Source organism: Terrapene carolina, unplaced genomic scaffold (genome assembly GCF_002925995.2).
Source record: "Terrapene carolina triunguis isolate 2854851 unplaced genomic scaffold, T_m_triunguis-2.0 Scaffold139, whole genome shotgun sequence".
Taxonomy (NCBI): domain Eukaryota; kingdom Metazoa; phylum Chordata; order Testudines; family Emydidae; genus Terrapene; species Terrapene triunguis.
In genome coordinates this window covers 4,177,638-4,199,897 of record NW_020664490.1, presented here as the reverse complement: position 1 = coordinate 4,199,897, position 22,260 = coordinate 4,177,638, and the positions used below count along the sequence as shown (strand labels likewise).

Sequence of the window (22,260 nt, the reverse complement as noted above, 5' to 3'; positions counted from 1 at the left end):
GAAAGGAGAATAGGAGAAATAATGGCCCTAATGACACATCCTCCCTACACGGTATTCTTTCGGGACAAGGTTACACTCAGACTACATCAAAAATTAATTCCTAAAGTAATCTCCCTGTTTCACATGAACTAATTGATTCACCTTCCAATCTTCTACCCCAAGCCTCACCAAGACAACAGGGAGGGTATATTACACACTCTAGATGTCATGAGAGCCTAGCCTTCTACCTTATAGTTTTAAAGAAGTCCCTATGTTTTTCCTCCCCATTGTGGAAAGTTCCAAGGGCTCAGCAATATCAGCCCAGAGACTCTCCAAGTGGGTCTCAAACTGCATTAAACAATGTTACCAAGTACACAATATGACACCTCCAAATATTATTGGTACACGCTCCACAAGATTGATCTCCTCATCCGTTGCCTTCTTCAAAAATGTCCATATCTCAGTGATCTGTAGACCGGTGACATGGGTGTCAGTCCATGCCTTCGCAGAACATTTTACGATCACTGGGGACTCCGCATCCAATGCCATTTTTAGCTCCACAGTAGTGTGATCTGTAACTGACCCAACCCCGAAGCCCCGGCCCTCCTGCAGGGATACTGCTCAGGAGTCACCTACAGTGGAGCACCCATAGGGACATTACTTGAAGAAGAAGTTACTCACCTTGTGCAGTAATGATAGTTCTTTGAGATGTGTGTCCTTATAGGTGCTCCACAACTTACCCTCCTCCCCTCTACTTCAGAGTGCTTGTCACTGACTTTGGTAGAGAAGGAACTGAGGGGGGTTAGCCTGCCTGCAGTAGCTAGCCTCGTGGAGGGGCACAAGGACAGACAGTACATGTGCGGGCTTAATGGACACTACTATCGAAGTTCTATGATCAGCAGCGCAGGGATGCAAGCACACCTACAGTGGAGCACCCATGGGGATACACATCTCAAAGAACCATCATTACTTGCACAAGGTAAGTAATTTCTTCTTAGATTGTTAGGCACTCAAATAAGTACCATGCATAGATATATAGGGGAGCATGCAAGTAGAAAGGAATGCGTAGAGGTAGAAAATGTGTGGTGGGAGAAGGTCACCTTTTTAGGGCTCTGGATAAAACTTCATTATAGCTGTAGAGTAATGTTAACATACAGTGCCTTTTTGGGCAGCAGAGGGGGATTCCTGGGTTGTAGAAGTAATCCTAGTCATATCCCTGACTTTAGGGTGTTTTGCCTTATTTCTTTTAAAGGAAGTTATTGATCCACAAAAACAACAAGAAGTCCTTGTGGCACCTTAGAGACTAACAAATTTATTTGGGCATAAGCTTTTATGGGCTAGAACCCACTTCATCAGATGCATGAAGTGAAAAATACAGGAGCAGGTATAAATACATGAAAGGATGGGGGTTGCTTTACCAAGTGTGAGGTCAGTCTAACGAGATGAAATCAATTAACAGCAGGATACCAAGGGAGGAAAAATAACTTTTGAAGTGATAAGAGAGTGGCCCATTAAAGACAGTTGACAAGAAGGTGTGAGTAACAGTAGGGAGAAATTAGTATTGGGGAAATTAAGTTTAGGTTTTGTAATGACCCAACCACTCCCAGTCTTTATTCAGGCCTAATCCAGTTTGCAAATTAATTCCAGTTCTTCAGCTTCATGTTGGAGTCTGTTTTTGAAGTTTTTTTTGTTGAAGAATTGCCACTTTGAGGTCTGTTTATTGAGTGACCAGAGTGTGAAGTGTTCTCCTACTCGGTTTTTGAATGGTATGAGTCCTGATGGTAGATTTGTGTCCACTTATTCTTTTGCATAGAGACTGTCTGTCTGGTTTGGCCAATGTACATGGCAGAGGGAAATTGCTGGCACATGATGGCATATATCACATTGGTAGATGTGCAGGTGAATGAGCCCCAGATGGTGTGGCTAATGTGGTTAGGTCCTATGATGGTGTCCCTTAAATAGATATGTGGACAGAGTTGGCACTGGGGTTTGTAGCAGGGTTTGGTTCCTGGGTTAGTGTTTTTGTTGTGTGGTGTGTAGTTGCTGGTGAGTATTTGCTTTAGGTTGGGGGGCTGTCTGTAGGCGAGGACTGGCCTGTCTCCCAAGGTCTGTGAAAGTGAGGGATCATCCTCCAGGATAGGTTGTAGATCCTTGACAATGCGCTGGAAAGGTTTTACTTGGGGGCTATAGATGACGGCTAGTGGCGTTCTGTTACTTTCTTTGTTGGGCCTGTCTTGTAGTAGGTGACTTCTGGGTACCCTTCTGGCTCTGTCAATCTGATTCTTCACTTCACCAGGTGGGTATTGCAGTTTTAAGAACGATTGAGAGAGATCCTGTAGGTGTTTGTCTCTGTCTGAGGGATTGGAGCAAATGCGGTTGTATCTTAGAGCTTGGCTGTAGACAATGGATTGTGTGATGTGATCTGGATGAAAGCTGGAGGCATGTAAGTAAGTATAGCAGTCAGTAGGTTTCTGGTATAGGGTGGTGTTTATGTGATCATCACTTATTAGCACTGTAGTGTCTAGGAAGTGGATCTCTTGTGTGGACTGGTCCAGGGTGAGGTGGATGGTGGGGTGGAAATCGTGGTGGAATTCCTCAAGGGCCTCCTTCCCATGGGTCCATATGATGTCATCAATGTAGTGCAAGTAGAGTAGGGGTGTAAGGAGATGAGAGCTGAGGAAGCATTGTTCTAAGTCAGCCATAAAAATGTTGGCATACTGAGGGGCCATGCGGATACCGATAGCAGTCCCGCTGACTTGAAGGTATAAATTGTCCCCAAATCTGAAATAGTTGTGGGTGAGGACAAAGTTCAGCCACCAGCTTTGCCGTGATGGTATCGGGGATGCTATTTCTGATGGCTTGTAGTCCATCTTTGTGTGGAATGTTGGTGTAGAGGGCTTCTACATCCATAGTGGCTAGGATGGTGTTTTCTGAAAGATCACCAAAGGATTGTAGTTTCCTCAGGAAGTCAGTGGTGTCTTGACGATAGCTGGGAGTGCTGGTAGCATAGGGCCTGAGGAGAGAGTCTACATAGCCAGATAATCCTGCTGTCAGGGTGCCAATGCCTGAGATGATGGGGTGTCCAGGATTCCCAGGTTTATGGATTTTGGGTAGCAGGTAGAATACCCCTGGTCAGGGCTCTAGGGGTGTGTCAGTGTAGATTTAGTCCTGTGCTTCTTTAGGGAGTTTCTTGAGCAGATGGTGTAGTTTCTTTTGGTAATCCTCAGTGGGGTCAGAGGGTAATGGCCTGTAGAATGTGGTGTCATGGGCCACTCTCTTACCACTTCAAAAGTTATTTTTCCTCCCTTGGTATCCTGTTGTTAGTTGATTTATCTCATTAGACTGACCTCATACGTGGTAAAGCAACCCCCATCCTTTCATGTATCTATACCTGCTCCTGTATTTTTCACTTCATGCATCTGATGAAGTGGGTTCTAGTCCACGAAAGCTTATGCCCAAATAAATGTATTAGTCTCTAAGGGTATGTCTACACTTACCCGGTAGTTCGGCGGCGAGCGATCGAACTTCTGGGTTCGACTTATTGCGTCTTGTCTGGACGCGATAAGTCGAACCAGGAAGTGCTCGCCGTCGACTGCGGTACTCCAGCTAGACGAGAGGAGTACCGCGGAGTCAACAGGGGAGCCTGCCTGCCGTGTGTGGACCGAGGTAAGATCGAACTAAGGTACTTCGAACTTCAGCTACGTGAATAACGTAGCTGAAGTTGTGTACCTTAGTTCGATTTGGGGGGTTAGTGTAGACCAAGCCTAAGGTGCCACAAGGACTCCTTGTTGTTTTTGCTGATACAGACTAACAAGGCTACCACTCTGAAAATTGATCCACAAGTATATCTTCCAGCTCAATTAACTTGGATGTACCACATGATTTTCAGCAGTTATATACGGTGGGTAATAAGAGATGTTGAATTCGCTTCTGGGTATTGGAACTAATTTTTTCCCCCATGACTTCTTTCTGGTAAAAAGGTAGCTTTGCCAAAAGCAAAATTTGTTGATTTTAATGTAGTATTCAAGAGTTTGTCTTTTGGTTATTGGGATGGGCAGATTTGTTTTAAATTTGTCTAATTTGGGCAGCATTTTGGTAACAAAACTGAAAACAATATTTTTAGACTTGCTGAGCTATTAATTTCTCATTGGCATGACAGAACTTTGAGAGAGACAAGAGAGGTGAGGTAATATCTTTTATTGGACCAATTTCTGTTGGTGGAAGGTACAAGCTTTTGCGCTACACAGAGCATTTGGTAATTTTTTTTTTTTTTTTTTTAAGATAAAGAAGGAAGACGAAAGCTTTGATAGATTTTACATTTTTGCCAGTTTTTTCTTGTCTGAGTTCAAGACTGCTATAAATAACCACCTGTTTCTAAAAGCAGATTTTTTCAGTCAAACAATAAAAGGTTATTTTGAGAGAAAGGATGGTCTTGTGGTTAAGGCAGTGGACCGAGTCTTTTGATACTTGGCTTCAGTTCTTGGCTCTGCCACTGAATTGCTGTGTGACTAGGCAAGTCACTTGGTTTCGCTGTGCCTCACTTCCCCATCTGCAAAATACTTCTGTTCTCCAGCACTGTGGTGTTTATTTGAATTGTTACCTCTTTAGGGAGGGGCAGTCTCTTAATTGTGTACAGTACCTAGCACAGTCGGGGCTGCAATCTTGGTTGGCATTTGTAACAAAAATACTTAGTTGTTTTAAGTGATAACTATATAAGAAATTCAAAATTAAGACAAAAGTTTAATTCAATTAATTATTCAGGTTGTTGCATCTAGTTTGATCTACTATTTAGTCAAAACAGTGGTTGATCCTGTTCTGGACAGTTTAATTTGGTACATAAGATCAGAAAGCATGGGGGCTTTTTTCTCTTGTGACACCAAAGAAACAGCCAATTTACCCTGCCTGATGGGAAACATGTTTTCAACTTGGCTGATGATTTGTATGCCAAGTTTTATCCTGATATCTGAAATAACAGAAATGCTAAATCTCCCTAGTCTGTCTCTCAATTTGTGATGCTACACACACTGGGTTCCTCCTTCTCACTTGCTCTGACAGGTAGGATGAAAAACAGTCACATCCAGGATATTTCTACACTCTATGGTTTCCCCCCTCTGCCTCTCTAGAATTCCTGCTTTAAAAGCAACATATAGAAAGTGAGCTTTATGGCCATGTCTGTTTGCTGTTTGTCTTTGAGAGAAGGCTTTGAAAAGAAAAATTTCAACTGCCTCTTACAGGGGTGCTTTCCTGCAGGACCTTTTTTCTACTTCCACTGAGGAAAAACCTTGCCTACCTCAGTGGAGCAAGGCACTGACTGAAGCAATTTCTGCAGTTGTAACAGACAAAACCAGTCAATCAGCTTCCTTAAAAGGTGGGGGAAACTCACCTACAGGGACCAAAGCTTCTGTAGGGATGCTTCAAGGAGATCATTAGCTGAGGTGGTCTCTGGGACTGTGAAGTTAGTAATTTGCTGGCTGATGACATTATAACAATGTGGCATTTCCTGTTCCTCTCTTCCCAGAAAGGTTTTTTTTAAAAAATTTATCCAGAATCCTTTGGAGGTCAACAATAGATTGCAGGTATATTCAGTGATACACATGAATCATCAGATACATTTCCAATCTGGAGTAGGAGAAGACTTCTAATAATAATACACCAAGATCTGGTCTTTGTACGGCACTAAACATTTTTACTAAACTGAAGATATAACTGCTTTTCTCAGACACCCAAGCATGCCTGTACCTAACATACTACTCAAAAAGTGTGTCTTAGATTCTCAAGGTGTGCATTCTGTTCCTAGATCCTTGGGCTTCATCTAAACAAAAGTCCATTTTCGTGCCAGTACAAAAGGTAGGATTGTAGCCTATGTGGACTCCTCCACTGCAAAATCTTTCTTGGCACAGGGATGAACCATATACTTTGTGACCTCCGAACCTTTGAGAAATATGGAGTGATTCTACAAATGTTAGTCTTTTTGGCTTTGTGCACCCATGTGACATTATTCATCAGACAATATCTAAGGCCTGGTCTACACTAACCCCCCAATTCGAACTAAGGTACGCAACTTCAGCTACGTGAATAACGTAGCTGAAGTCGACGTACCTTAGTTCGAACTTACCGCGGTCCAGATGCGGCAGGCAGGCTCCCCCGTCGACTCCGTGTACTGCTCTCGCCGAGCAAGATTACCGGAGTCGACGGCGAGCACTTCTGGGTTCGATTTTATCGCGTCCAGACAAGACGCGATAAATCGAACCCGGAAGTTCGATTGCCAGCCGCCGAACTACCGCGTAAGTATAGACAAGCCCTAAGTCCTCTGAAGGGCTGATTTTTTTTTTTTTTTTTTGAGTGACTGTCCCTGTGTGTAGTGCACTTCAGGGTTAAACATGTGCCCAGGGCTGGAGATGTTTTTCCCTAGCACTTTCCATCTGGTCTGCACGTGTGCCCCTGCTCTCCTCATGTTCCTCACCAAGGAGATAAGGGGAGCTGTCAGAATGTCACCATCTTAGTTCTTTCTTACCACTTGTGGTCTAGGATGGAGCTTCAGTGTCTGTACTGACTTCAGCTTCTTTCTGTAAACTTTTAAATAGATAAGGAACCGCACCTGAGAAACTCTCTCCTAACATTCAGAACACCCCCCCCACACACACTCCAGGACAGGGAGCTGTTGCTGAGCTCTCTCTTCCCCTTCCCCCACCCGCCTCCCAAAAAAACAAAAAACCCAACAACAAACAAAACCAAAGAACTTCTATCTTCCAACTGTTGCGGGAGAGTATGTCAAGGATCATCCCTGGCTTCAAAAATTTCATTAAATGACATAAACCCTTCCTGGTCACAGATTTCATGACACTTGTCTGTACTGCCTGGGGGTAACCCACATCCCTTCTGGCTGCCATTTATGCAGGTTGTTCCCAAGTAGGACTTAGCAGTATAGGGAGTTCTGACCCCATAAGTTCCTCATGGAGGAGCCCATGAAGACAGAAACAATTTCTGACTGGCGAGACACCCCCTCCTCCCCCAAAAGGTAGGAATGGCCCCTCTTAATTGGTTCTGGGCGGTTCCAAGATCTCTGTCTCCTTTCTGACTCCAAGAGACATTAGAGAACAGAGCTAAGACAGATGAGGGAAAAGAGAGACACATGCTACCATAAGGACAAGAGGGAAGATCCTCTGACCAAGACTTCTAAAAAGAGGTAGAAGTCTCCATCCCATACCAAGTGATTGGGAGCTTTGTGCTCTGGAGTGGGACCATCCAGTACCAGGAAGGACCAGTCTGGGACTTCCTCAAATGAAAAAACAGCAGTACCTCCAGTACTGGGAATGGTTCTTTGGCACCAAAACCCACTTTGGTATCCCTAGATCTGATGCCCTCTACTTCAATAGCTTGAGCTATGGAAACTACTCCATTGACTTTGGCTCGCTTCTCGACTCCAGTGTTCTCGGAATATATGTTCCATTCCTTTCCAGACCCCAACATATGATGCCAGAATGGTAGCTGGTACCAGTATCCCTATAGTATTCCTCTCCATCCTCATGTAAAAGTAGGTGTTGAAACACGGTACTGTCAACAACAGGGCGTTCACATTGGATCTGAGCTTCACAACTTAAGAGTCATAAGAGAACTATGACAGACACCCACTCTTGGACGGTGCTCTGAAGGGTTCTTTGAGAGGATTGAGCCCAGACAGAACATTGGGTGTCTCCAAGGTATCTCACTACTCTTATATGAAAGAGTACCCCACTATGCCTTCTGGTACCTAGTATTGTACCAAAGCCCTGCACCAAGGAGGTATGAGATCCCACAATGGTAGTATTGGGGCCTGGAAGATCTGTGAAACCACTGCCCAGTAAGGTCTCTTGTCTAACAAGAGGATAAAGGAGATCCAGGGTTCTGAGAGAAGAGGAAGAGCTTCGTCAGCCTCCTGAAGACATGCAATTATAGCAGCAAAAGGAAGAAGAAGAGAAGAGCAACAGGAGCAGGAGGATTATATGCTAGTGACCTTATCCTCCTCTTCCCGAGACAAGGGGGTGATTCCAGCTTCACCACCACATCCTGATTACACAAAGGCCTTACTTAAGAGGGTGACAGAGTCGCTACAAGTCCCCATGGAAGAGGTCCAGAAAGCACCATACAAACTGCTGGACATCTTGAATAGCATGAGTCTGAGTTGTGCCCCTATTAAGACCATCCTCTAACCTACCAGCACTCTTTGGCAGATGCTTGCCATGATCCCACCAGTATACCTGTGGGCTGAAAACAAACATTTTGTACCTGTGAAAGGGTCAGAGTACCTATTCTTTCTCCCACCTCCCAACTTGTTGGTAGTGTCGTTGGCCACCAGCATAGCAGAGAGACAGACCAGGACTATGCCACATAAGAAAGAAGTAAAGAGTCTTGATCTCTTTGGGGAAAAAAGCATATCCTTGGTTTCCGTACAGTTTTGTGTGTCAAACTGCCAAGCATTGATGGCCAAGTATGATTTTACCATCTACCACAGGGACACTCATCCTTTACTTCCCAACTACCACCATTGGAAATTGGTGTTTTGGCAGGACCTTCAAAAGCACACGCCAACTGTCCCTCCATATCTACACATTCCCTCTGGTTTTACCCCTCCCTTTGAAGGCTAACTTTCCCATTACCTATCTGCCTGGACAGAATTCACAATGGAAAGATGGGTAGTAGAGGTTATCTCCTCAGGATACACCATCAGTCTGCTTCCTTCCCCAACCTCCATCCATTTTCTGGGACACTTTTCATGAGAGGAGTCTTCTGTAAGAGGTAGAGTTGCTCTTTGAACTGAGGGCAATGGAACTAGTGCCTTCGACAGCAAGGAGAAAGGGGTTTTACTTGGGGTACTTCCTTATCCCCCAAAAGGCAGGAGGATGGAAACCCATTCTCAGGGAACTGAACAAATTAATACGCCACCAAAAGTTCAGAGTAGTGACCCTGCCATCAACTATCTCATCTCTTTACGGCCTTCGTTTTCAAAGATGCCTACTTTCACATGGACGTTCATTGGGCACCCAGGGAATTCCTGAGATTTGTGGCCAGTCAAAAGTGGTACAGGGGTCTCATCTTTGTACTCTTGACAGTGCTGAAAGTGTTGATCAAGGTGCTGTCAGTGGTGGCAGCTCACTTTCATCAATGAAGGAGTGACCGTTTATCCTTACTTTAATGATTTGGCTCCTAAAGGAACAATCTTGCCAGGAAACACAAGAAGCAACCACCAAGCTTCTACGTTATTTGATAGGTTGGGTTTTAAAGTGAATCTGGAGATGTCTACCCCGTAAACCTCACAATCGATAGAATTTATCAGAGCAAGGCTGGATGCTGTTATAACCAGGGCATATGTACTACATGACCACTTCCTCTCCATCATCTGACTAGTTCAGTGAAGCTGGACGAGTCCCTGGGCATCCACATGATCCTGCTTGGCGCTATTGGGTCATATGGACACAAGTACCTATCTCATCCGGTTTGCAGAGCTTTATCTCTGATGTCTGCAAGCCTGGTTGTGGACGGTTTACACTCTGGGCAAGCACAGTCTCGACTTGTTAGTCCTGATTCCCAAAAGGGTCTTAACCTCCCGTACTTGGTGGGAGGATAGAGGAAAAGTATGTCTGGTAGTGCTGTTCAACTCCCCACTTTCAGCAAAGACTATAACCACAGATGTACACCTTTTAGGTTGGGGAGCACATTTGGAGGGACAGGTTGGTTGAGCCGTATGGTCCTCTCAGGAGTCTGTGCTTCACATCAATGTGTAAGAGCAGCTGGACTAGCCTGCGAACAATTCTCCCTCGTATCTATGGCCAGTTAATCTGGGTGTTATTGGATGTGATGGCAGCCTATTACATCAACAAGCAAGGAGGAGCACACTCCTCAGCTTTGTGTGGATCCGTTGCCCTTGGAACTATAGCATTCCCATGTATATTACCCGGACTGCTGTCCACCTGCCAGGAATCCAAAACAGTCTGGTAGATTCTGTAAGCAGACATTTCTCCACAGAACTTGAATGAGACCAGCATGACCCAACTTTCTGGGGGATGTTATGGGTGTGGGATCTTGCATCCACAGATCTCTTCATGTCCCATGTGAACAAGTGCCAGGTGATTTGGGTGATGTTTTTCTCATGTAATGGTAAGGAGCCCTGAAACACTCGTTCCCTCCAAATTACCTTATTACTTTAGGTGTTGAAGAAAATCAGAATGTACAAGGTGCAATTCACCCTCATAGCATCAGGTTGGGACCATTTCTGGTACCCTATTCTTTTGCAACTGTCCTGACCTCCTCACTGCCTTCCCCTGGATATTAACCTAGGGCAAAGGATGGACTTGCCAACCCAAATCAGCTATGCTTCATCTGAGGGGATGTATTTGGTTGGATGTCAGTGTTAGAAAAGGCCTGTTTAGCAGATGTACAGGCTATTTTGAGCAGCAATAGAAAGGGACTCTACTGGGAAATTTTACAAATTAAAATGGAGAAGATTTGCATTTTGTTGTTTTAATAGACAAGGAATTTCCTCCTTTTGAGCAAAGAATCCACGTGTAGTGAACTACCTCTTCTACTTAAAATCTTCAGGGCTATTGTTTGGGTCTCTCAGGGTACACCTGGTGGCCATCTGTGCTGTCATCCGCTTAGGCTATGTCTACACTGCACACCACTGGTGACAGCATGCTGTATATGTGTAGCTACATGCCCAAGTAGAAAGCAGGCTGCTTCCACGCTGTATTGTATAGCTACTTGCGTCAGTGAAAGACTCTGGCAAGGGAGAGGTAGCAGGGAAAGGCTCCAGCAGTGAGGAGCTGCCGGAGCCTTTCCCCAATGCCTCCTTGCTTCCCGAGTGTTTCCCTGCCATGGGGACGAGCTTTGGCAACTCTCTGTGATGGGGAAAAGCTCTATCAATGAGGAGGCAGCAAGAAACTATACTGCTAAAAATAGCAGTGTAGACATGGGAGCCACTGCTTCAGCGTGTAGAAAGCTGTATAGGGTGCATACCTTCAGGGTTCAGGGCTGTCTTTTTACATTCCAAAGCAGTGCAGCACTATCTACATTGCTATTTATACCCATGCTAGGGAGGCATAGTGTATGTATTCTACATGCCACTGTGAAGAGTGTGCAGCATAGATGTACCCTTACTCTGTATTTTCTCACCTAGTCACTGCCCACTTCCTGAAAGATGTAATTCTAGACTTCCCTCCAGTGGCAAAACATGTACTAGCCTGGGACTTGAACCTTGTTTTATCAACCCTTACTAAGGCCTGGTCCCCACTAAGCCCCCACTGCGGACTAAGGTACGCAAATTCAGCTACGTTAATAACGTAGCTAAATTCGAAGTACCTTAGTCCGAACTTACCGCGGGTCCAGACGCTGCAGGCAGGCTCCCCCATCGATGCCGCGTACTCCTCTCGCCGAGCTGGAGTACCGGCGTCGACGGCGAGCACTTCCGGGATCGATTTATCGCGTCTAAACCAGACGCGATAAATCGATCCCAGAACATGGATTGCCTGCCACCGGACCCTCCGGTAAGTGTAGACGTACTCTTAGTCACTGTTCAAGTCGCTGGCATCCTGCTCTCTACTACATATCTCCATAAAGATAGCATTTTTGGTCACTATCATCTCAGTCAGAGTCTAAGACAGGGGTCAGCAACCTTTCAGAAGTGGTGTGCCGAGTCTTCATTTATTCACTCTAATTTAAGGTTTCGCGTGCCAGTAATACATTTTAATGTTTTTAGAAGGTCTCTCTCTATAAGTCTATAATATATAACTAAACTATTGTTGTATGTAAAGTAAATAAGGTTTTTAAAATGTTTAAGAAGCTTCATTTAAAATTAAATTAAAATGCAGAGCCCCCCCGGACTGGTGGCCAGGACCCGGGTAGTGTGAGTGCCACTGAAAATCTGCTCGTGTGCCGCCTTTGGCACGTGTGCCGTAGGTTGCCTACCCCTGGTCTAAGAGCTAGGCAGTGCTCATGGCTTATTCTCCCTTCCTTCTCCTCCCCCGATACAGTTCTCCACTAGGCCAAGGTATCCATGAAACTACATCTGAAATTCATTCCTAAGGTGGTGTCAGATTTTCACATGAACTAAAGTATCCAACTACTGTTTTTAACAGTAAACCTCTTTCTAGCAGGGAAGAGGTTGCATGGCACTTACTAGATGTGTGTAGGGCTCTTACCTTTTACCTGCAAAGGATGAAATTACTTCAAATGTCATAGACTTTGTCATTTGTGGAACAAATGAAAGGAGAAGCCATTTCGTGCCAGAAACAGTTGAAATAGATCTCAGTTTGCATCCTACTCTGCTACAAGATTAACATCTCCCTTGAGGGCATTGTGAGAGCACACTTGACTAGAGCTCAGGCAGCATCTGAAGTGTCCCTTAGAGTTGTCCCCCTTACTGACATCTGCACAGCAACAAATTGGAGTTTTGTACACATCTTTGCGAGACACTATCCCTTGGTGCAAGCAGCTGCTTCTGATGGTGCTTTAGGCAGAGCAGTTCTGCAATCTATTGTGTCATAGGACACCAGGCACCCACCTCCTTTAAAGGGACACTGCTTGTGAATGAACTGAAGTGCACTACACATAAGACAAATTAATTGGAGAAGGAGGGGTTACTTACTTTGTAATAACTTCAGTTCTTTAAGATGTTGTCCCTATGTCTAGTGCAGTGGTCTCCAAACTTTTTTGATCGCGCACCCCATCAGTAAAAAAATTTTGAGCACGCACCCCCTGCTCCTGGCCAAACTGTGGAAGCAAAAATAAATAAATAAATAAAAGTCACTCCGGCGGTGCTGCTCCTGCCGTATCCCCCCTCCCCCCGAAGAATACTCTTGCGCGCACCCCACTTTGGAGACCACTGGTCTAGTGCACTGCCTGCCCTCATTCCCCATTGCCTGGTTTCCCCCTACTGGGGACTGACGGTAGTGAAGGAACTAAGTTGCTGGTGGTTTGGCAGCCTCCTTTATTCCCTAAATGCAGAGTGCAAGGAGAGTGGTGGCACATGCATATGGATCAGGCAGACAGTGCTAAGGAAAAATCTCCAGTCCTGGGTGTATGGAGCGCCTGTGCAACCCAAAAGTGCCCTACACAAAGGGACAGCACATCTTGAACTGAAGTTACTACATGGGAAGTAACCTATCCTTATGGAAGGTGTACCACCTCAGAGTCATGGACATCTGGGCCAGTATGCCTTGGCCGATCCTATGGATTTGAAGGAGGAATATATCTGTTAGACAATTCCCTTCACACTCCTTTGTCGCTTCACTATTATTCACATATGCTTCAGTGTGGGTTAGGGTTCTCATCTACATCTCCACATACTTCAAAGTTTCTTGATTCTGCAGGAGATGAGGCAGCCTGATACTATCCCTCCTTGCCTCCTCTTGTCCCAGCCAGAATACACATAGCATTGGACATGAGCGTCTTGGGATAGGGAGCACACAAGGATGCCTTCTCAGCACAGCACAAAAACACCCAATGCAATTGGGTTAGCATTTATTGGTGTTCAGAAGGTTAATTCAAGGAAAATACAACCTCATAAAGTGAGGCACATCAATAGTTGCGTACTTGAATCGGCAGTATGACATGAAAAAACCCACTCTGCTTAGGGAGTCTGCCTCTTTTGCAGTTCTGCTTTCAGTAGGGCCTTATTTAATCTGGGTCACCTTAAATGCACAGTGAATTTGCTAAACTGATACAAGTTTCTTCCAGGGGAGTGGTCATTAAAGGCAGAGATATTACACCATTTCTTAAGGATCTGTTGTATCTCCATTGTTGACCTGTTGGCAATATATTTCCATGACAAACTCTCCCCTTTTTTAAAATGTATCTGGACATAGAAACACCAGCTAAAGGCATGCTTTACTGTTCCAAGGAATTTTCCTTGGCTTATACATTTCCTCCCTTCCAGGTCATATTAAATAATAATAATATTTTGTATTACTGTAGCACTTAAGAGCCCTAGTCATGGAGCAGCACCGCATTGTGCTAGGTGTTGTACAAACACAGAACAAAAAATACTGTCTCTGCCCCAAAGAGCTTACAATCTAAGTATAAGACGAGACAACAGATGAATACAGACAGATAGATCTGGGAGTACAAGAAAACAGCAAAACAGTATTGGTCAGCATGATAGGCAGTTAAATGTCTTAAACAGCACTAGTCATCCTGTGACTCTTTTAATCCTAATTTCCCCAGATTGGCCAAGGGAAGGTGTTGCCTAGACCTGCTGATGCTTTCCCAAGGGGTATATATCCCTCTGCTCTCATGCTGACACCATCTTGGGCCCAGTAATGCCTAGAACCCAAGTGTATTAAATCTTTTTGAATTGGTCCACAACAGGGCACTCCTGAAGTGGTAAAGCATCTCCGGATGCCCTGACCATAAGAACGGCCATACTGGGTCAGACAAAAGGTCCATCTAGCCCAGTATCCTGTCTTACGACTGGCCAATGCCAGGTGCATCAGAGGGAATGAACAGAACAGGTAATCATCAAGTGACCCATTCCCCGTCGCTCATTCCCAGCTTCTGGCAAACAGAGGCTAAAGACACCATCCCTGCCCATTCTGGCTAATAGTCATTGATGAACCTATCCTCCATGAATTTATCTAGTTCTTTTTTGAACCCTGTTAGTCTTGGCCTTCACAATATCCTCTGGCAAAGGGTTACACAGATTGACTGTGCGTTGTGTGAAGAAATACTTCCTTTTGTTTGTTTTAAACCTGCTGCCAATTAATTTCCCCTAGTTCCTGTGTTGTTATGAGAGAGTAAATAACACTTCCTTATTTACCATGCTGCACCCACAAAAAAGAGAAAACGAAAGAGGTACAATGAGGTGAAGGTGGCACTTTCCACATGATACAGGATAAGCCTTTTTTAAGAAAAAGATTCAGAATCCCCCCCATATTAGATTTTCTACAGAAGATTTTCCATTGAAGACCCTTTTACATTAAAGGCTCTGCACTTCAGAATCTTCAGCAGTCTTGCAGAGGTGGTGTACAGTGGAATCTTTCCTCTGCCTTTCAGATAGCCCCTCATTGGTTCTAGGGCAACTGTACTTAATCCCCTTAGAGTTGTGCGAACCGCCCTTCAAGATTTTCCATTTGGTAGATTTGTGGTTCTGCCTTCTGACATTAGTTCTGGATAGCAATCAAGTTGGCCAAGAAAATTAGAATTCTTGTACTTCACCTTAGTCCTCCATATTTGCTATTCCCTAGTGACAAGATGATCTTCAACACTTATCTTAGTTTTTGCCAAAATCCCTGTCTTCCTTTCCCCTAACCAGGGTACCACTTTCCAAGCTTCTGTCCTGATCCTAAATCAGAAAGGGAAAAGTCTACCACACCTTAGATTTCAAAAGGACTTAAGTATGTACACCTCTACCCCGATATAATGCGACCCGATATAACACGGATTCGGATATAACGCGGTAAAGCAGCGCTCCGGGTGGGGCGGGGCTGTGCGTTCCGGCGGATCAAAGCAAGTTTGATATAACGCGGTTTCACCTATAACACGGTAAGATTTTTTGGCTCCTGAGGACAGTGTTATATCGGGGTAGAGGTGTACTTAAATCAGTAAGATTGAGGTGAATGCATCCTCTTTTCTTCTCGTTCAAGGATAAGATCTAGTATCTAGCAGTAGAAATTGTCAGTAATGGTGAGGTTAATCACTACAATCAATTTTGGTTATAGTTTATTGCAGATTTATTTTAATAATCTGTCTTTTTTTCCCCTGCAGATAAGCAGCAAAGATGAAGATTTTTTAGACCTTTCTGTTGATGTAGAGCAAAATACATCAATTACTCACTGCTTAAGGTACATGCACAAACAAATGCTTATATATTTATTTGAGTCTTTAATCTGTCACCATGTTAACTAATAATAAATTGATGAAGATGAAAATGGAAGAAGTAAAGCAAAATAGCTCAGGTTAATTTGATAGTCCAAATGTTTATTTTACATGCTTATTGTCCCTGTTTATTTAAAATGACCATGTAAACTCATGATGTAAAACAGTGTGATTTTTATTTTGTTTAAAAATCAGTATATATTTCAAAATCAAGGAGTAGTTTCTACATCTTGCATTTTCCTTTCTGTTATATTCAGGGGTTTCAGCAATACAGAAACTCTGTGCAGTGAATACAAATATTACTGTGAAGAATGTCGCAGTAAACAGGAAGCACATAAAAGGTATAGTGTACTTAGAAAATATGTATTTCCATTTTTGGAACTTGTTAATGATTTAAAAAAAAAAAAAATTCCCTCTCTGATTCTGTGGATGCTTATCATGAATAACTTACTGAGTTGTACTCCACTTACTTTGAGTTCAATGGAAATATTCAGATAAGTAATGTTACTTATATGCATAAGTGTTTGGTTTGGGCTCTTGATCATCTTGATTTATTTCAAGGAAAGAATACAGCTTGTCTTTTAGGAACAAAACAAACTAGAAACGATGGGTGAAAATCAAGCTGTAAAACAGTGACAATCATACATTTTGCATGACTTTTTAAACTTGTCTGTATTTTTCTTAGCTATAATATTAAGTTGAGAAAAGATGGTAAGATCAAAAACATTAATGGCATTACTTAGTAGAGGTAGCATACATAGAATAATTCAGATTAACCGTATAGGTCTTAACGTCTATTATAAGAGAGATTCATAGCAATAGTTGACAAACCTGTATTTTTCTTTGATTCAATCAGAATTAATCTTGTAATAATATCACCATTTTTACTTTTTTCTCTTTTCTTATAAATTTAAGTTATTATATTAAACTACTACCTGACATAGTCCTTCCAAAAAGCAGCACAAAGTTTCTTGGAAGACTGAAATATTTTCTGTTTAGAAAAAATTCTTGCCCTTTGCCTAACATTGTAATATTTTTCTTTCACCTTTTAAGAACATTTTTACTGAAAATGATTTGTTTTTTATTAGGGAGACAACCAGCCCCCCGCAGGTGAGGTAATGTGTATTGGACCAACTTATGTTGGTGAAAGAGACAAGCTTTTGAGCAACACAGAGCTCTTCATCAGGTCTGGGAAAGATGTTCAGAATGCTTTTTATTAGTTTCTCTTGCACAGGTTTTATTTTATTTATTTATTTATTTATGCACTGAATTTTTTTTTTCAAAATAAAATTCCATTATGTGAAACATAACTCATCTGTATTAGTTCACATATGCTGGCGAGGGCTTATTAGTTGTGAAAGCAACCAATTACGTGTTACTGCACAGTGTGACACAACTCACAGGATCACTCTCAAACAAAATTAATAGATGCATTGACAGTGTTATATTCATAGATTCATAGATTCTAGGACTGGAAGGGACCTCGAGAGGTCATCTAGTCCAGTCCCCTGCCCGCATGGCAGGACCAAATACTGTCTAGACCATCCCTGATAGACCTTTATCTAACCTACTCTTAAATATCTCCAGAGATATTCATACATGTACATCAAGCACCATATAATTCTTAATAGGCCACAAAACAGCAGGTCCACGTAGAGCACAGAACAACAAAATGCATTACTGTGGCTCACTATTACAGTGATTTTTTCAAAGCTTCCCTAAGCTGTATAGTGCAATGAACAGGGCATGGACAGTCAGGTCTAGTGGTCAGACTCAGACCCATTGGCTGAAGCAAAGGGTCAAAACCAAAGATAATGTCAGGTACCAAACCAAAGTTCAGAGTCAGAGATGGTGTCAGGTGGCAAGCCAGAGGTCAGAGCTGGAGACAGAGTCAGAGGTAAGGTGGAGGAGCAGGGACCTGGCGTGTAGGGCAGGACAGCAGGAACTAGAAGTAGACAGGAGTCTGGGATAGGAGGACAGAAACCAGGAGCAAGCAGGAATGCAGGACTCAGGAGTCAGGTAGGGAAGAGGGGTCAGTAATAGTAGCCAGTCAGCTAGTTGCTCAGACAACTTCCTGTTGTTACTTCCTGGTTTATATAGAACCCTTCAACCAGACAGGGGGCTGGATGTTTCCCCAATTGGGAGCTTTGGGGGCAGGGCCCTCTGCAAGCTAACCCTTTGCTGGACCGTCTCCTGATTAACCAGGTGAGCTTCTGGATGTTGGTCGTCACCTTGGCATTGCCTAGGGACATGTTGGCCCGGGTTTGAAGCCCATGATCCCTCACATCTAGCTCCACGTTCAGTTGTTTTAATAGCCCTTCTGTCTGGCTGTTCAAACTCAGGAGACCAGCTGCCCACCTCTTCCCTCCACCCCAGTGGAAACTTTTCTCCCTTTGCTTCACAGATATTATGCAGGATACAGCAGGAAACTATGACCATTGGGATATTTTTCTCACTGAGGTCTAATTTTGTGAGTAAACAATGGCAACGTCCCTTCTGTCTACCAAAAGCACATTCAACTGTCATTCTGCACCTGCTGAACCGGTAGTTGAATCTCTCCTTGGTGCTGTCGATGTGGCCAGTGTACAGCTTCATGAGCCAGGAGAGCAACAGGTGTGCTGGGTTGCCCAGGATCACTATCGAAAGCTTGTCTCTCTCTCACCAATAGAAGTTGGCCCAATAAAGATATTACCTCACTCACCTTATCTCTCTAATATCCTGGGACTGTCACGGCTACAACTAGGCTGCATGTGGGATTGCTATTGACATTTTAAGATTCTCAATTACAATCTTCCTGTCAGGAAAGAAGTTCCTACATGAAGACGCGGGTGTCCTGCACCACAACACTGATGTCAGTGCAGTGTCCCTGGTGATTCACCAGTGCTTGCATAACCACAGAAAAGTAGCCCTTTCTGTTGATGCACTCTGTAGCAAGGTGGTCTGGTGCCAAAATAGGGATATATGTGCTGTCTATCATCTAGTTCGGTTTCCTATTGGGGAACCCCATTGCTGCAAATCCATCCACTATGTCCTGCACATTGCCAAGAGTAACAGTCCTGCGTAGCAGGAGACCATTAATGGCCCTGTACACTTGCATGACGACAGCATCCGCAGTGGATTTTTCCAACGCCACTTTGATTTCCAACTGACTGGTAGCAATTTGGCATCACAAGTTTCCACAATGCAATCAACACGTGCTTTGCCACTGTCAGTGCAACTCTCATTTTGGTGTCTGTGTGCTGGAGGGCTGGGGTGAGCTTAATACACAGATCCAGGAATGTGGCTTTGTGCATCTGAAAGTTCTGCAGCCACTGCTCATCATCCAAGCCTGTATTATGATGCGATTCCTCCAGTCAGTGCCCATTTCTCAGGCACAGGAAGCGGTGTTCCCCCACCAGCAGCTGCTCTGTGAATGCCACCAACAACCTTGAATTGGTTCTCGTTTTGTCCCAAAGCAGTCTGTCCTCCAAGAAATCATGTTCCCCACTGTTTTGGTTCTTCTTGCAGCTCTGCAATTACTGCAGGATTCTGTGCCCTGTGCTTGCAATGCTTATGAAAATAGTGCAGAACTGTGCAAATGCCATACTTCTGTCAGAGATGGTGGACAGCGAGGAAGGCCACATATGTTTGTGGGATTTTGAAAAAAAAAAAAAGGTGCGAAAATGATGGCAGACTGATGACATTATGGGATAGAGATAGTTGTACTGGGACTGTTGACCTCTTGCTGCCAGTCAGCCCTGCACAACTTGTTTTTGCCCCACCATGCATTGGCAAAATTTCCAAAAGGCAGTGTGCCTGATGGTGATGGGTTGTACACTGGGGTATCTGCCCATGGTGCACTGCACTGTGCATTGATACAAGTGTTCCTGATGAGTATGCGCACTGCCCACACAAGAGGAAAAGTATGAGTGCGCACAAGCAATATGCTAACTACAGTAGCTTTATGCCAACATAACTTAAAATCGACAAAAGTTTGTAGTGTAGACATGGCCTAAGGTGCTGTTTCTGATTATACCATAGCTCTAACATGTCATTTTGGGTAAGTCTCTTAAACTCATTCCTGAAGTTCACTAATACTTACTGATGTTTATTTAGCAGGCGCTGAGATTCTCGGGTGAAAGGTTTTCAGAAAGATATCTTCTTTGTGATATTAAAATTATCACAGAAACTGATTAATTTCACAGTGACTTCAAATGAAGAATAAGTAGAACGAGAATAATGCACAAACAAAGGCACTCAATATTCTTTCTAGTATTAGTGGGGGTTAGAAAAAGTGGAGAGATGCAGAAGTGGATACAGTATAAACAAAATTATGATAAAATTGTTTATTTTTCAAAACTCCATAAGTTTAGTCATCCAAAAAATAAAACTCATGAAAAAGGGTTTCACCATAATGTTCACAATAGGTACGCTAAATAAAAGAGCACTGATTCCAAGCTCTGAGTACCTTTTACAGTTTATTATAAATTTTAAAATGGACTCCAGCAATTACACCATCATCAAGCAATAATGTGAATATAACAAAAATCTAGTAAGTCCCACCCAAAAAATCATCACCAGAGTCCTCTCTCTTTTCCCAACTTTGCCCATTTCCTATCTCCTTACAGGTCAAGGTGAAAATGTCAGCCTTGCACAATGCCTGAAAGGTTAATAAGCTCAAACTGTCATGGACTAAAGGTGGAGACAAGTTTCAAAGACCTGTGATGCTAATGGCAGCCCCCCGCCACCCATCTCTTATGACAAACAGGCTGTAGCTGGCACCTTCCCTGTCATATATACAGAGGTGGTCTCTTAGATAGGTAAGCACCAAGGTCACTTAGGGCTTTATAGGTCAAAGCCAACACCTTAAAATCAACATGAAAACTAATGGCCAGTGCAGATAATCAAGTACTGGTTTAATGCACTTCCTAAAAGAAATACTGCTTAATAAAAAGACCACCAAATTCCACACCTGCTGCAATTTTAAGAGGTAGCGCCATAATCTAATCTCAAAGTGACAGTCCACTGCAAGGCCCACATCTGAAAGTAACTGTTGCAACCTCCTGCCTGTTTAGATGAATAAAAGAGTTGACCTAGGTATAACTGCTATCTGTTTCTCTACTAGTAGCTGGGAGTCCTAATGAGATTCCCACATTAATGAACCCAGTCAACAAATGATCAGATGATCATAGAATATGAGGGTTGGAAGGGACCTCTGGAGATCATCTAGTCCAACCCCCTGCTTAAATGAGGACCAATCCCCAACGATTTTTTTGCCCCAGATCCCTAAATGGCCCCCTCAAGGATTGAACTCACAACCCTGGGTTTAGCAGGCCAATGCTCAAACCCCTGAGCTATCCCTCCATCCACTATGTCCTTTCAGTTATGGGGACTGGTGATATTCTTGCCATATCTTCCATATCTCCCACCCCCAACCAGTGTCACTTCCCTTTTATCTGGGATGAGTTTCAACATCAAGCATAACTACTGATAAAGGTCAGATAGAGTGCTAGAGAGACTGCTGTCAAGATTGGTGAGGGGTTTCTGAAAAGTGGGCACATCAGTTTATCACAAAAATTAAGTTTTGATTGTTTTAAAGTGTGGCTTATTGGGTTAGCCCTGTATACTACTTGAAGAGATGGACACAGTAAAAAATGAAAGCTAAAATTGAGCTTTCATAGTATTTATTTTCTCAAAGAAGCTTGATTTGGGTGAACTGATATTTTTCCTTGCAAAGAAAGTTTGTGGATACCTTATCTATCTGGTTTTGTGTGTCCTGTATATATTTTGGTTGTCAGAAGATTGCTTTTAAGGATAATTTCTGTGGATGCAGTCTCAAGAACTACCCTAATTACTTGTGCATGTTTCGGTAAGGAATAGAATACTTAAGACAGCAAGATCTTTGGAGAAGTTTGTGTACAAGATACTATGTGTGGCGATCTGTCTTAACTGTATCTGAACAAGATTAAGATAAGAAAAGAGCACTTGTTTAAGTTAAGACAGCTGAGAGTTTGGATATTCCTGAAGTGGTCCAATATCTGGCCAAGTTAAGAGGAGATTATGGAGGTCAAGTAACTATTTGGTTTCTTGTCTTTCCATATAGGACACTTGTAATTTTATGGAGATTAGGAAAGCAGAAGTATGAGAGGATGCTGAATGGTTCTAAATTTGAAGAAGACAGAGCTAACAAAGTTAAGACTGAATTTTTAATTTTATTTCCTGAATTTGATATGGACTTGGTAAAAGTGCTAAACATCCACCCTGATCTGTACTTCTAAAAACTCTGAGCCTTAACAATTATAAGATTATTTCTTGCGGTGCAACATGCATTTGTCACAGATTCTTTTTCAGGCAGCTACTAAAAAGAAACTTTAGCTGTAGTTAATACAGACAGCTATAATTGAAATAATAGAAAAATTATACATAAGTATAAGGCCAATACAATGTGCATTGTGC

At 43.2% G+C, this 22,260-nt stretch overlaps 1 protein-coding gene across 2 annotated transcripts in view; it reads left to right on the top strand.

Annotated features, from left to right (window-relative positions):
- LOC113405053 (ubiquitin carboxyl-terminal hydrolase 12-like) overlaps positions 1 to 22,260 on the top strand; it is a 74,948-nt gene that overhangs the window by 39,874 nt on the left and 12,814 nt on the right. The window contains exons 5-7 of one of the 2 annotated variants that reach the window (XM_026653481.2): positions 15,715 to 15,791; positions 16,083 to 16,166; positions 16,914 to 17,005. In XM_026653481.2, the coding sequence (XP_026509266.1) occupies positions 15,715 to 15,791; positions 16,083 to 16,166; positions 16,914 to 16,944 (192 nt within the window). In that variant the 3' untranslated portion in view covers positions 16,945 to 17,005. Of the gene's footprint in view, positions 1 to 15,714; positions 15,792 to 16,082; positions 16,167 to 16,913; positions 17,006 to 22,260 lie in introns of those variants that run through there. The other variant, XM_026653482.1, reaches the window with a different exon arrangement.